This window comes from Carassius gibelio, chromosome A16 (assembly GCF_023724105.1).
Source record: "Carassius gibelio isolate Cgi1373 ecotype wild population from Czech Republic chromosome A16, carGib1.2-hapl.c, whole genome shotgun sequence".
Classification (NCBI taxonomy): Eukaryota; Metazoa; Chordata; class Actinopteri; order Cypriniformes; family Cyprinidae; genus Carassius; species Carassius gibelio.
This window is the reverse complement of record NC_068386.1, coordinates 12,426,529-12,442,689: the sequence shown is the minus strand read 5'-3', so window position 1 is coordinate 12,442,689 and position 16,161 is coordinate 12,426,529. Positions and strand designations below refer to the sequence as shown.

At 36.9% G+C, this 16,161-nt stretch overlaps 1 protein-coding gene, 1 long non-coding RNA gene and 1 other non-coding gene across 5 annotated transcripts in view; 1 reads left to right on the top strand and 2 right to left on the bottom strand.

The window, feature by feature from the left end:
- The window catches only part of invs (inversin), a 31,310-nt gene that overhangs the window by 10,508 nt on the left and 4,641 nt on the right, over nt 1-16,161 (top strand). For 2 of the 3 annotated variants that reach the window (XR_008187932.1, XM_052618403.1), the window contains exons 3-14: nt 4,352-4,436; nt 7,017-7,183; nt 8,710-8,883; nt 9,105-9,263; nt 11,788-11,955; nt 12,043-12,223; nt 12,342-12,451; nt 13,040-13,211; nt 13,421-13,576; nt 14,363-14,592; nt 14,715-14,821; nt 15,348-15,557. Coding sequence is in view for 2 of the 3 variants with exons in the window: in XM_052618403.1 (XP_052474363.1) it covers nt 4,352-4,436; nt 7,017-7,183; nt 8,710-8,883; nt 9,105-9,263; nt 11,788-11,955; nt 12,043-12,223; nt 12,342-12,451; nt 13,040-13,211; nt 13,421-13,576; nt 14,363-14,592; nt 14,715-14,821; nt 15,348-15,557 (1,919 nt within the window). In the remaining variant the exon portion in view is untranslated. The remainder of the gene's footprint in view (nt 1-4,351; nt 4,437-7,016; nt 7,184-8,709; nt 8,884-9,104; nt 9,264-11,787; nt 11,956-12,042; nt 12,224-12,341; nt 12,452-13,039; nt 13,212-13,420; nt 13,577-14,362; nt 14,593-14,714; nt 14,822-15,347; nt 15,558-16,161) is intronic. The other variant, XM_052618404.1, reaches the window with a different exon arrangement.
- trnat-ugu (transfer RNA threonine (anticodon UGU)) lies at nt 539-611 on the bottom strand. Its single transcript has one exon. It is a non-coding gene; the product is annotated as a tRNA-Thr (tRNA).
- LOC128030667 (uncharacterized) lies at nt 14,687-15,535 on the bottom strand. The gene is made up of 2 exons (XR_008187936.1): nt 15,396-15,535; nt 14,687-14,899 (listed from the first exon to the last, which is right to left on the bottom strand). It is a non-coding gene; the product is annotated as an uncharacterized LOC128030667 (long non-coding RNA).

The window sequence follows — 16,161 nt, the reverse complement described above, 5'->3', positions numbered from 1 at the left end:
ATAGAGCGCCCTCTAGCGACTGTAGACGGTAATGTTTTCTCTTGGTTCATTTCTCTTGGTTCATGTCAAATTAATTTTGATAAATAGGTTCGCACCTGACTATAAGTCGCAGGACCAGCCAAATTATGAAAAAAAGTATGACTTATAGTCCGAAAAATATGGTATATAGGACAGTATATACTAAATAGAATTAGGACTCACAGCCAAAATTAATCATTTCTTTAATTTAATTTCTCTTGAAAGCCCCTGCTTGGAGCAGCTCACAGCGTTGCCGATAAATAAATTGTCAGATTTCATTGTATTTATGTTGGTCTGTCTGCTATTTGGTCTCTTCAAGAATGACTGTATTTCTCATGCCAACAAGAGCCTGTGTGGAGGAACAGGACCTGGTCTGAAGACATGCATGTCCCAGTTTTCCTTCTTCTGTGAAGCTTCATGTTCATCCAGATCAGCACATTATGTCATGTGGTGTTTAGTCCTCATCAGCTATAATCAAGTCATTTTCAGAACAGGTCACTTTTCAAAAAGTTTTTTAATCAGGCCCCAGCGAGAATTGAACTCGCGACCCCTGGTTTACAAGACCAGTGCTCTAACCACTGAGCTATGGAGCCTCACCTGTTCTTGTATTGTCTTTATTACAATATGAAAGGTACTGACAATCTTTGTACATCTATAAGGGTGTGTCTGGCATACCAGAAGTGAGCACAAGTCACGTGATCAACTATCCAGTACAGTCCTTCTTACATCACATCAAGTCAGTCATACCACAAGAGGAGCGAGTTATGGCATTTTGTTTAATGATTACAAGGTTGTGACGTAGACATGTAGGGGCGTGGTAGAATGAGGCATTTTAGGAGGGCGTGGTTGAATCTTAACTTTTATAAAGAATATCTCTTTGGATTTGAGACTTTTAGTCTTTGCAACTTTACAGATCTTCTTTATGCACCAAGAGCTTGTAACACTCCAAAGAGAAAGGACAAATTTAAATTTAAAATTAAATTAAATTCATGCATTTAGCAGATGCTTTTATCCAAAGCGACTTACAGTGCATTCAGGCTATAATTTTTTACCTATCATGTGTTCTCAGGGAATCAATGCTCTACCAATTGAGCTACAGGAACACTTTTTATTTATTTTTTAACATTTTAGATCGCATCATATGACCCCTTTAATACCAATATTGAATTGTGTGTGTGTGTGTGTGTGTAAACAGAAAACTCTTAAATGCACCTTTTCACCACTTATTTTCATGCATTTATGTGCAATGTGCTATACATCTTATATACACATACACATGTTAAACAGTGCGTATTATTTAATAGCGCATATGTTTTTGTTGGGACTGACATCTTTGGAACTGCATAATTGCATTACATTGCCCATTGGAAGCCACACCTCCTTCACCAGAGGGGCTCATTTGTCGCTTGGCATAATGGGAAACAACACTAATGAGACACAAGGTGATCATGTCACTCAAGACACACTGCGGATGGCATCCGCAGGGATGCTTGCATGCATTCACAGCTTGGAGCCTTTTCTCCTTGGAGAAACTATGGAGGATTTGCCCTCTGGGCATTAGATGAAAGGACCGATGTCTCTCAGCAAGATACTTAAAAGGGATTTGAGAAAAAAAAGCTCTGTTTTTGGAAAGTGATAGGATGATGTGAATCGTACAGATTTGCTATTGCAATGCCAGATACCACATTAGTGACAAATGTGCACACAGCTCAACTTCTGACCCTGTTGTGGTTTGTTCTTCATTATTCTTTATTTTTTCTTCTTCTATGTCTCTCTTTCTCCCTAAATCCTGACTCAGCTGGTTGTTCAATAAGATGCTGGTGGGGAGTCATTTGGCTGGGCTAGACAAGCTGGATGCTTGCCCCCCCCCACACACACACACACATTTAAGATTAAGTGCTCTCCTTTGTGTGCACATTGCATGAATCCTTAATGTGTTCCAGAGTTTCAATGGAAATCTACATCAGTTATTTTGTTTCTCTATAAAACACATTCGTTCACTTTGTCTGAAACTTTATTTTAATTATAAAAGTTATTTTCACTTAATAAAACAATAATATGACAGATACTGTATTTTTTTTATTAGTTTTAATGTTATTTAATTGAATTGTTAGCTAGTTAAGATAATTTGCTCTTGAATTTGAAGCTGTAATATTCTACATTAGCAAAGATTGCAAATTAAATTAGTAAAAAAAAAAGTTTATGCACCGTTCAAATGATCATCAATAGAATGCCACTATAATTTATAATTGATTTCATCTCTCAATTTTTTAAAATGGATTTAAAAACATAGTAACGTTGAAAATTTGCAGAAAAATACCTTCTTTTTAACCCAAGCCGTGTTTCCACCGCAGGAACTTTACCCAGGAACTAGGGACTTTGGCCTGGTACTTGGTGTGTTTCCACCGCAGGAACCTGGAACTAAATAAGGTTCCGGGTAAAAAAATGCCACTCAGAAATTCCCTGCTGGAGAGGTGGTACTTTTTCAAAGTTCCGGAACTGTCGGGGGCGGGACTTTGGCGCTAAACATGCTGATTGGTTGAGTTCACGCAGCATTGGTTGAGTTCAACCACCATTTATTCAGATCAACATTTTCAAAATATTACTGTTATTGTGTCATGAAATGTAATTTTAAAAGTATTTCAGGCTAGAATGTAGTTCAAACTCAAATATGTTGTTTATTTATAAATACAGTGCCTATTTAAAAATGCCGAGAAGCAGCCTCACTTCGGCTAGACCTTCTGATATGTGCCGCTGGCTCTGATGTCTCTTTAGTGGTTAAACATAAAATATAATTCAGCTGCGGGGTAAATCTAACAGGTTTTCTTTGGTCTGTATTCAATTTATCTATATGTTAAAATGAAAATAAAAAAGGCAAATTTATATAATATTTCGTTTCATTGTAATGGCAGCATAGACATATATCCCTGAACTAAGTACATTTCTGCAGCTGTTATTATGCTTAAATGAAAACCAAAGGAGGCAGTGGTATTTGATATCACATTTCATTTTATTGTAAATATACAGAGAGGAAAATTGCAGTAGCCAAGATGAGCTGACTGAAGTTATCAAGTACGCTGCTGTTTATAGATTTGCCGGACATCACACTCCCAAGACGAATACACAAAGTCTGAACTAACTACCGAGGATGCACGTCCAAAATCAACGGTACTTTGTATTGAGAAACGTGCGCAGACCTACGTGACCAGTCTATTTGTCTAATCTTCCCGGTACTTTACACCGCGGTGGAAACGCAGAAAGCAACAGGCCTGGGGGGAAAAAAGTTCCTGGGAAAAAAAGTTCCTGGTACAAATGTTCCGGGTAATTTCGGTGGAAACGCGGCACAAGTCTGAATTCCTTTTATTTTACGTTTGAGAGAAAGTCTTTTGATATCTATGCCAGGCATTTTTGTTGTTAAGCCCCAGTGTGTGTGTTTACATGTATGTGTGCATCCTAGTCTGGAGGAAATTGAAGAAAGCTTGGATGGATATGAGCGAAGCCTCCATAAAAACCTTCTCTCACGGAAAATCACTTCCCACACGATCACACTACCGTGCAGTCGGACACAAACACGCTCAAAAATACACACACAGATAGAGCTGTTCCCTCATATACTTTTCTCAAAGGCATCCCCCTGCTGTTTTTTTTCCACATTGTGATTCCAAAAGCAGACTGTGTGTGTGTGTGTGTGCGCGTTTTTTTTTGTGATGTCTGATTTCCTTCGTTAAACTACGTGGAGTCATATAAAGCTGAATTACAGTGTATCGGAGAGCATTTAAAGGCTTTAATCAGAACATACACACACAAACACACATGCTACTGCAGTAGTTGTAACTCTTAGTAGTTTTATGAGTCTGCATTAACTAACCCCAATTACCCTCTCATGATGTGCGTGAGAACAGAGCGGCTAATTAGTTGTGTGTGTGTGAAGGGAAAGAATAGCAAAATAAAAAGGGGGAATTGCATGAATGGGTTATAGTGTTCATTGAAAAAGTCATTTCTGTGGTCATAAATAAGCTTCACACACATTTAGTGTGGATTTGTGTATGTAATTGATTTTTTTTTAATCTCTTGCAATATTGATGAGCATGAATAAGAGATGAGTTGGGCAGGGTGTGTCCCAGAAGGGGATTTGCCCCCTCCCTGCTACTTCCTGTATGAGGATTACACAGCATTCCAGCTGAACCACTGCGAGTGGAGGTAATGGTTGGTTTGGTCACCATTCAAAGGTCATTTCAGAAAGAGTGAGTTTAGATTCAAGCCCTATAATTATGATCTTTGGCCTCTGTGTGAGCACATTGCGTGACTGCTGATGTTTGTGTGTGTGCACCAGGCGATGCTGCTCCCCCAGAATCCATCTCAGGTGCATGCAGCTGCTGTGAATGGAGACAAGAACACCTTACAGAGACTGATCTCAGGTATCACTTATATCCCAGTGCTCATAATGCTCTTCACTATTAATTCATTTTAAGGCTGTGCAGTATATACGACACTGTTTAAATGATTGTGATTAGTAGTTTTTGAAAGAAGTTTCTTATGCTCACCAAAGCTGCAGATATCTGATCAAAATACAGTAAAAACAGTAATATGAATATAAGTAATATGTTTAATGTTTTATGTATTTATGTATCCTATGATGGCAACGTTGCCTTTTCAGTGATTCGTTGTCACATGATTCTTCAGAAATCATTCTAATAAGCTGATCTGTTGTTAAAGGGGTTATATGATGCTTTTTTAAAAGATCATTATTTGGTGTATTTGGTGCAAAAGAATATGTTGACATGGTTTAATGTAAAAAAAAACATACATTTTTTTTCAAATACCGACATTATTGTAGGTCCTCTATGCCCTGCCTTTTTCAAATGTGTCATTTTCTACAAAGTCCCTCCTTCCGACAAGCGAAGTCTTCTCTGATTGGCCAAATGACCCAGTGTGTTTTGATTGGCCAAACACCACAAGCACTCGTTGGAAATACAATGCCCCTTTCCATAATCACCAGCTTCTTCTTTCAAAATAAATGTAGAGACAGTTAATAATGTCCTTAGTTTTACCATCGGTTCAAGCCTGAAAGAGGAACAGAGTGGTGTGACAGATACAGTGTTGAAGCTCATATGTGTTTACAGTACACAAGCCATGGACGGTTAAGACAGGTGACTCAACTGTGTGACCCTGTTTCTCTCTCTCTCTCTCTCTCTCTCTCTCTCTCTCTCTGTCTCTCTGTCTCTGTCTCACAATCACACACACTCACACATGCGCGACATGTAAAACTCCACATTTGAACGGTCAATAGCAAATACAGTAGCTGAATCATAGCAAAGTCAGAATGACCACCTCTCCTAGGTTCACGAAACGGTCATCCATAAAATGAGTTGCTGTTCTGTTGTAAGTAATCTTAAAGATTCCTAAATGCATCTACTTTCCGAAGGACTAATGAAGTGCTTTTGCTTTCGCCTAGATACACACAGCATCTCCCTGACATTGCTGCTTCAACACTAACTACAGTTACTGAAACCACAACTTATTACTTCGCATGAACATTTGGGCGGCATATGCATACATTTCCACATAGTGACGTAGATGTGGGGGCGTGTTTAAACAAGGTTTTTAGGGGGGCATGGCAGAGTCTTAACTTTGATAAAGAATGTCTCTTTGGATTTGAGACTTTGTAACTTTACTTTATCTTCTTCATGCACCACAAGCTTGTAACACTCCAAAGAGAAAGAAATCAATTCAATTGCATCATATAACCGCTTTAAAAAAAAAGGTCTTATTAATCATGATATTTTTTTCAGGATTCTTTAAAGAAATAAAAGTAAAAAAAAAAGAAAAAAAAAGAAGCATATATTATGAATTTAATGGTACGTTTTATTAATGCATCCTTGCTGAATAAAAGTATTAATAATAATAAAAAAAAAACTTACTGATCATTAAGATTACAGATTTTTGAATGGTAGTGCATATTTTTCATCCTCGTGATGATATTCAGTATGTACTTTCACTTTGAAATAGCTTAAAGGGTTAGTTTACCCAAAAATGAAAATTAAGCCAGAAAATAGTCACCCTGAAGTCATCCTAGGTGAATATGACTTTTTTTCTTTCAGACTAATCCAGTTGGAGTTATTTTTCAAAACTTTCTTTGATCTTTCAAACTGTTTGATGCCCCTCAGTGGGTGTTGCATGTATCAGTTCATGAGAAGTTAAATAAAAAGCACATCCATTTAAAAAAAGTGTCTCACGCGGCTCCGGGGGTGAACAAGGGCCTCCTGAAATGAGTGGCATCAAACAGCTTGAAATATCAAAGCCATTTTTTTTAAATAACTCCGACTGGATTCGTATGAAAGAAGAAAGTCATATACATCTAGGATGACTTCAAGGTGAGTAATTTCTAGGCTAATTTTCATTTTTGGGTGAACTAACCCTTTAAGAACTGTACATTTCAAAATGTTTAATATGGGAATTAAAATGTATTGAAAAATCTAAATTAAATTAGGAATAAAATTTATTGATTTTCATTTATATACATAATACTTTTGAAGAATTCTTACTGAATAGCAAGACCATATTTCTGGACCACTGAAGTGCATTCTTGAATATAAATACATTCTCTGACATATTACATCTGCCATGTTGTATAGTCCTCAGACCATTAAGGTTTTTTATTTATTTGCATTGCTTTCCATGTACAATATACTAACTACAACCATGTAATCAATTTATTTGGGCACCAACAAGTGCCATTTAGCAATTTATCTCACAGTTCTCATATTTTCATATTTCTCATATTTTCTCATATTTTAACTCCAATGGCTTTATGGGATAGCAAAGTGTAGGTTGGTTCACACTTCTCAATCCTTAAAGATGCAGTACATAACCTGGGTCGCATAAATCGTCATGAATATACTGTAAATATTCAATATATCACTCACTCATATTTCCTTTTATATTAAAGAGAGATTTCAGGATAGGGTTATGTATGTGTGTGTCATTTGTGTCTGCAGCTGAGTCTCGTCTGCGGGACAGTGAGGATCAGTTCGGCCGGACTCCTCTGATGTATTGTGTGCTGGCCGACCGCTTGGACTGTGCAGAGGTGCTGCTAAAGGCTGGCGCAGCCGTCAACAACACTGACCACAGTCAGAGGACCGCACTGCACCTCGCAGCACAGAAGGTGACACACACACACACACACACACAGCTGTCTGTCTCTGAGCTGACCCTTATTCTGATCAGTCACTCACTAAGGGTTGGTGTTGTTAGGGTTTACTGCCCTCTAGTGTTTGTGGTGTTGACACATTTCTCCCAAAGATTTGAATATGAGAGCGCTTGTGTGTGTGTGTGTGTAACGTTATTTTGACTTAATAAACTGGACAGTTTGAATGAGACAAGAGAAGAGGATTGGAAAGCAGAGCACAGTGGAGAGGAAAGGAGAAGAGTGTGAGAAGAGGAAGACAGGGAGGAACGGAATTGATGGGCAACACTCTGACATCTAGATCAATAAGAGCTGTAGCTCAGGGATTAACACTCTAATTGGGCTGGGAATAGAGACTGAGAACCCTGACACACACACACACACACACACACATGAGGGCTCTCCCAGAATGTTTTACACGGGAGCTAAGGAGGCCTGGGAGGATACTTGATGAGAGGGGAGGGCTGCTCACATTCAGACACATTTCAGACCCTTTAGATGGATAAACAGCCGTCTCTACTCCAAAATCATGGCCCATAAAATAACGTCCCCGGGTGACACAAAGCACTTTCTTCATCACTTTATTTCATTGTTTTGCTGTCTTTGGATACTTTGTAGTTTTAGTCAAATGCAGATGAAGTATAGATAATTGGTCAGTTCATTGGAAAGTAGTGACAGATGTTTTTTCTGTGTGGTGATGTACAGTACATCCAGGTTAAACAGATTTTTGGTCGGATGGAGGCAGATCTGAATGCAAGCTTCAATTTGAATTTAAGATAGGGGCAGGGCACAAAATGTGACCCTGGACCACAAAACTAGTCTTAAGTGTCATTTTCTAAATCCATATGAAAGCTGAATAAATAAGCTTTCCATTAATGTATGGTTTGTTAGGAAAGGACAGTATATGGTCGATACAATTATTTGAAAATCTGGAATCGGAGGTTCTGAAAAAAATCTAAATAAAGAGAAAATCACCTTTGAAGTTATCCAGATAATCCTTAGCAATGCATATTACTAATCAAAAGTTAATTTTGATATATTTACAGTAGGAAATGTACTTCATGGAGCATGATGGATTTACTGAATATCCTAATGATTTTTGGCATAGAAGAAAAATATATCATTTTGACCCAAACAATGTATTTTTGGCTATTGCTACAAATAAACCCCAGTGGCTTATGACTGGTATTGTGGTCCAGGGTCACAAATAATTATACATCAACAGAGAGAAGTCTGTTTTACTGGAAGACTGAGATTACTTTTTAATAAAAAATTGTGAGGTCTAAAATATTTCTAAAATGAAAATAAGATCAATAATATGCATTTAGGGAATGGATACTAAATAGAGAAAATTTTCATGTAATGTTTTTTTTAGGTCAGGATTAAATTTTTTTAATCTATTAGTCTGTGATCCTCCAGTCCTTACAAACAGACAAAAATAGTTAAAATTTGTTGTTGAATATGTTTTTTTTTTTTTTTGCATGTACCATAAACATGCTTTTCAGGGCAACGTGCGCTTCATGAAACTCTTACTGTCGCGCCACGCCGATTGGCGGTTAAAGGATCTGGAAGAAATGACTCCATTACACCTGGCAACGCGACATTCGAGCTCCAAACCTCTGTCTCTGCTCCTCAAGCACATGGCACCTGGTGAGGTGGACACACAGGACAGGAATAAGGTACCAAACATGGACACACACACTACACATTCTCACATATCCGTCGGCTTGTCTGTAGATGGCTTGGGTGGGGATCAGGGGTGAATGTGAGGTTAGGTGCTGTGTGTGTGTTTGTGGGTGTATATATGTTGTAAAGCAGCAGGGGGACTCTGCACCCTCTGATGTTGCTCTGAAGGATATGAGCTCTGTTTAAATTGTCTAATAAAAGATATTTTTTTCAGAGCTGCTGCAAGAGCTTGCCAGGCGCCTACAAGGCTCAGGGTCTCGTCGCAGTGTTAACCTTATGTGTGTGTGAAGTGACAATCACACACTCGCTGCATGCCAAAGATGTCTTCCATCGCAGAGAGAAGACAGACCAACTCAATTTCTCAACAAAGACAGTATGCATGGACAATAAGCCTGTTTCAACCTCAAAAAAGTAACAATAATGTAAATAAAATTGCAGAAACAAAGTCGCATTTGTAAAGAGTAGTCACAATTATAAGAAACAAAGTCACAATTGTTTAAAATAAAGTTGCAATCACGGAAAAAGTTACATTTTTGCTAAAGTTTGCAATTGTGAGATATTAAGTTCCAGTTACAAGAAATAAGGTGGCACATTTGCAACATTTATAACTGCATCAAAAATACAGTAAAAACATTGATCTAGTGAAATGTTATTACAGTTTACAATAACTTTTTCCTGTTAATATGTTGTAAAATATAATTTATTCCTGTGATGGAAAAGCTGAATCTCTCAGCAGCCATTATTCCAGTCTTCAGTGTCTCTAATTGGCTGACCTTATTATCAATGTGAAACATTGCTTGCTTAGTATTTTTGTGGAAACCAAGATAGGACAGGTTTTATTTTAAAAACAAAGTTTTTATAATATTCTAAACGTCTTTGAAAGAGATTTATAATGGTCGCCACGGCTGTTGTACTTTACTGTAATAGTGGAAATATTACTTTATGAGCTATAATACAAGTAATAATAACAGCTATAGTGCTATAGTTAGTATTAGTAAACGCAGAAGCTTTACAGTAGATAAGTTAAAAGCAAAAGGAGAGTCTGGAGAGATGTATGTGGGCCCCGTGCTTTCTTGGGAAATACTGCTATCAACTGCTCCAGATTACCAGACCACATGCAGCTTTATTCACTTTGGCTTCAATTACTGTAAACATTCACCGCAGTTTACTTTCCGGTGATCTACGCACATACAGCGACTCTTTAGATACGCTGTCATTCCACAGACAAACTGCTACCAGGGTTATTAAGGCTTCTGTTTTAAATCATTATTCTTTGTGAGTGTATGGTTGTGATTACGCTAACATGAGTGTCTCTGTGTGTGTGTGTGCGCGCACACTGTGGTTGTATCAGTGCTTCCATTGAGTCACATAAGGGAGTTATGTTTGCAGGCCTTTGTCCGTCTGTTGGTTTTGCAATGATTTGATAAGCAGAATCATGATTTCTCATGATGAGGCTTGTTTTGTGGCCAGATGCAGAAATAGATCATGTAGTGAGTCTTCCACATTGGTTGCTTGTGCGTTTTATGGCTGGGGGAACTTGAGTGAAGGATGAAGAGCAGACGGTTTTTTGTGGTGAAGCTGGCTGAGCAAGATGTTTAGCTGGTAAACCTTGTTAAAAGCTGGAGACCAGAATATATTTACATGGAATAATTAAGCAGACTCTTCAGCTAAAGTGACTCAGAAATGAGCAAAAGCTCAAGCAATTTATTAGACAGAAGCCAAAAATGTAAGCATTACTGGCAAGGATGGATTTTGGCCAGGAGTCTTGAGCTGAGAGAACCAAAATAGTGACACACAGAAAAAAAGCCATTGGAAATCTACAGCTGATATAGATAGATAGACAAACACTGATTTTATGTGTTCGGCTGAGATTGCAAACCTACATCAATTCTAGTTTTCTTAGGCTTGCAAAATATAAAACTGGAATTATGAGAAAGTTGTATGTAGAGATATATTATATGAGAAAGTGTGTAACCTAATTTTAAGTTTAATAAAAAATGTTAAACATTTAATTTGAAATTAATTTACATTATCAGTTTTATCTTGAAGTTGTATATATTGTTTTAAATGTTAAATCTTACATTTTATTTGATAATGCATAAAGTTTTAATTATTTTAAATGTAAATTTTTAATTTTACGTTTCATTTTTACTCAAAATATTTTTATTTTATTTTTATGTTTCATTTAAAGATGTATACATTTAAGTTTAAATTCATTACATTGTGGGTTTGAACTTTGTTCAACTTAAGTAGTAATTTAAAAAATATCTATATATTTTATATTTTAATTTAAAGTTATAAAGTTTATAAAGATTGAAAGTTTATTTTGTTAAAGTTTAAATTACATGTAAATAAAAACAAATATTTACAATACTTGTGATTTATTGTTCTAAAATATATTTAAATGGGATTTTTTTTTTTTTTTTTTTTTTTTACAAATTCAGATGTTTTATGTAGCAATTATGACGTTCTGGAAGACATTCTGGAAATATGCACTTGCTGAACTCCCTACCATTCTACATATTTACCTTAAAAATCAGCACAGAAAATGTGAAAAAGGTTCTATTACTAGGCCTGGTGGTAATGTGCATTTTTTTTTTTTTGCAGATTTTGTCCCTCTTAACCCGAGGGAGCTGGCTGACTAGTTTGATATAATGTGATGTGATAAAGAGTGAAGATCAAGATTATGATAAGAATCACTTCTTTATATGTGCTCTTGGAAAAGCTCCATAATGTTATTTTCTTGATTGCAGTTCGTTGACAGCCTGCTTGCTGTGATCATATTAAGACCAAATTAGCTTGAAGGCTGTGAAACAGCTTTGTAGCTTCAGTGTAACATGAGTGAATAAGAAAACTGTAAATGTAATCTTTGAAAGTGAATGTTGTTCGTTCTACAGCAGACAGCTCTGCACTGGAGTGCCTTCTACAATCACCCCGAGCATGTTAAGCTGCTGATCAAGCACGATTCAAACATCGGGATCCCAGACAGCGAGGGGAAGATCCCTCTACACTGGGCGGCACATAACAAACACCCCAATGCCACACGTACGGTACGCTGTATTCTGGTAAGTCCTCACTTGTTACCTCACTATTACTCCTCACACATACAAATGTTACAATTACAGTATTGTCAGTATTTGTGTGTTTTGTAGGAAGCTGCTCCCACCGAGTCCCTGCTAAACTGGCAGGACTATGAGGGACGCACCCCTCTGCACTTTGCAGTGGCTGATGGGAATGAGGCAGTGGTTGAAGTGCTGACATCATACGAGGGCTGCAGTGTGACAGCCTATGATAACCTGTTCAGGACACCACTGCACTGGGCGGCACTGCTGGGTACAGATGTTTTTTACTCATTCAGTTGTATAGTTTGACTGTTTAAATAAATGATTTTGAACTGAAATCATTTGCCGAAAGTGTAGATGTTAACACTGGTTTGTATGTGTCTGTGTAGGTCATGCTAAGATCGTACACCTTCTGTTGGAGAGAAACAAGTCTGGGATGATCCCATCAGACAGTCAGGGAGCAACACCTCTGCACTATGGAGCTCAGAGCAACTATGCTGTAAGACATTTCTGAGTGTGTCAAATTACATCTTGAATATTTGGACCCCAAATGTTTAGCTTTTCATTTATTTCTTTCATTTTGGCTGCATCAAAGTTTAAGAAAAAGCTTAAATGACAAAACTTCTGTTGAATCGTGGGTTGGTTCTATGGTTTCATTCATTTATATATCCAAACAAATATAGATGTGTTAATTAATTAATTAATATTAATTCATTCATTTATCTGTTCATTTATTTCTACACATACAAATATGAATAAACTTACCAGATGATTGGGACTATTTTAGTTCATTTATTTATTGATTTATATATATACAAACAAACATATATTTTTGGTCGTTTGTTCATTCATTCAACCTTTTGGATAATTATTTATTGGGATTATTAGCAGTAATTTATTTAAGTTATTTGTCTAATCATAATGTATATATGTATGTATGTACATATATATATTTATATAAATTACAATAAATAAACATGTGGTTTTATTTATTTTTAGTAATTTAGACAATGTAGAGTTCTTATATATATATTACTATATTTCTTATTGCTTTATTGAATTGTTTCTGGTGGTTTTGTCTATTAAGGACACAGTGGCAGTTTTTTTAAAACACCCCTCTGTGCGAGATGAGCCTGATCTGGAGGGACGAACAGCTTTCATGTGGGCTGCAGGGAAGGGCAGCGATGATGTCATCAAAACTATGCTGGATCTGAAAAAGGACCTGGACATAAACATGACTGACAAATATGGAGGGACAGGTGTGTGAGAGAGTTACACACACACACACAGATAGTCATATTGAACACAATTATCCATTCCTGGCCTAAACTGGTTGGTTTCAGCTCAGATCAGTGATAATTGCATTTTCTGTTCAATCAAGCAATTAACAAGCCATATCCTATGAATGTACCCCCGTACAGCTGTAACAAGAGTTGACAGTGTGTTTGTGTGCTTTGTGTGTGTGTAGCACTTCATGCGGCTGCACTCTCAGGGCATGTGTCCACTGTGCGGTTGTTGCTCGAGCAGGGAGCCATGGTGGACCCGCTGGACGTAATGAAACACACACCTCTGTTCCGTGCATGTGAGATGGGCCATCGAGATGTCATTCTAACGCTCATTAAAGGTTTGTAAAAACACACATGACACTTTATCCTCCCCATTGGTGCTGGCCAGAGAAATAATAAAAAAAATTATGAAAATAATTACATTTACAATAATTTATAAAATAAACAAATAAATTAATATAGTACATCATGTATTTAAATACACATAAAATACAAATATACTAGACTTTTTTTATATATATATTTTATATATATATTTTTGAATGTATCGTTTTTACTATACTTATTTTTTTTGGCTTGTTTTTGAAACTGTTATTTTATAATATTAAATGTGTAATTTTCCGAATGTATGTACGTTATGTAATTTTTTCTGACAAAATTTTCCAAGACTGTCAAAAATAGTTATTTGTAATGTCTACACACAGGCACGTGCACATACACAAACATATATATATATATATATATATATATATATATATATATATATATATATATATATATATATATATATATATATATATGTGTGTGTGTGTGTGTGTGTGTGTGTGTGTGTGTATATATATATATATATATAATTTATATTATTATTTTCTTTTATAAATTATTTGTTTAAAGTTGGTGTCATTTTTCACATTCATATTATGATTTTGTGTCTTTATGCCATGATGCACTGCTTTTGCAATGGTCATAAGTTATTTAAATATAAAATTCAAAGCAAAAAAATTCAATAATTTGCAAGTTTGTTGTAGCATAATGTTGGTGGCAAAATGCCAGTAGATTACTCTGTTTAAAGTACAACATGTTACAGAGTGCTCATGGTAAATCTGCATCTTTTATATGTTTAGGAGGGGCTCGTGTAGATCTGGTAGACATAGACGGTCACTCTGCTCTTCACTGGGCAGCTCTGGGTGGTAATGCGGAGGTGTGCGAGGTGTTGATGGAGAACGGGATCAGTCCTAACCTGCAGGACCACGCAGGACGAACTCCCCTCCAGTGTGCGGCATATGCTGGCTACATCAACTGCATGGCCTTGCTCATTCAGCATGACGCAGACCCCAATATCCAGGACAAGGAGGTATGATTGTAAAGCCCAAAACTAACACAGAGAACATGTACTGACCTGCTGGATATATGAAAAAGAGAAAGAATGAAGATGATAGCATGAGGTCTGACTTTTGAGTATGTTTATTTGTTAAGGGGAGAACCGCACTCCACTGGTCCTGTAATAACGGATATCTGGATGCTGTGAAGCTGCTCCTGGGGTGTGGAGCCTTTCCCAACCATATGGAGCACACCGAGGAGAGGTAATGAACATTCATGCATGTACATGGTTCTTGAGATGTGGCATAGTGGTGGTTAAGGATCTGGAAGCAGGTTTGAATCTAAAAATGGTTAAAACAAATGCATTCATAATTGTAATCATGTAAACAACTTTTATTTTTCATATATATTATTAAAACATGTATGTACTGTATATACGGTTCAAAAGTAATTGTTTGAAAGAAATTAATATTTTTATTCAGCAAGGACGTATTGTATTAATCAAAAGTAAACAGTAAAGACATTTTTCTAAAATGTTACAAAAGATTTCTGATTCATCAAAGAGTCATGGAAAGGTTTTATTAGCGTTTTCAAAAAAAATGTTAAGCATGTTTTCAACATTGATAATAGCAGTAAATGTTTCATAGCACTATTTTACTCCAAGCAAATGCAAAATCTTACAGACCCCATAATTTAAATACATTTTAATATAAAATTTGGGGTCCTTGGCATCAAAACATTTAAAAACCCCTGTGTTAAATGACTTTTGACTGTAATCACTTTGTCTAGGTACACTCCTCTAGACTATGCCCTGCTGGGAGAGCATCAAGAACTGACCCAGTTTCTATTGGAGCATGGAGCTCTATCTATCGCCGCCATCCAGGACATCGCCGCCTCGTCCATCCAGGCTCTCTACAAGGGCTACAAGGTCCGACGGGCGTTCAGAGAGCGCAAGAAGCTCCTCATGAGACACGAACAACTGCGCAAGGATGCTGCAAAGTAAGACTCTCGGAAACCCACACGTTCTGCCTCGAAGAGAAAGAAATAAGACAAATGGCGGGGTGCAAATATTCTCTCACCCACAATCCACTGCTGACTGATGTGGTTTGGCTGATCTGCAGAGCTGACACGGAATGTTTGCATGAATATAATGCCTGTTGTTTAATTATGTGTGTTTGCTCAGAAGCAGCTCATCTATCTGCCTGCCTGCCGAGAAATATGAGCATCCATTTCTTGCTGTCAATAATGGAAATAGATGAGACGATAGAGAGAGAGAGAGAGAAAGAGTGAGAGAGATTCACTCATCCTCCCTCCTCTTTTAATTGAGCAAAGTTCAGCTGCTCAACAGCTTGACATTTAGAGTCTGTCAGCTCTGAGGATGAATGAATACGCACATACACGGCTTCGAATATGTCTGCTTGCTCACATTAACATACATTCATTTCATTGCTTTTAAACTCGTTTGCATAGTCCGTCACTCTAATCCTGTCTTTTATCAGTTTAACACTCATCATCTACTCTTTCTTTTTTGTTTCCTGCTAGGTAAAGGTGTTTAAAACATCTAGTGTCTTTCACAAATGCTGCCCTTTTAAACTCAAGATAT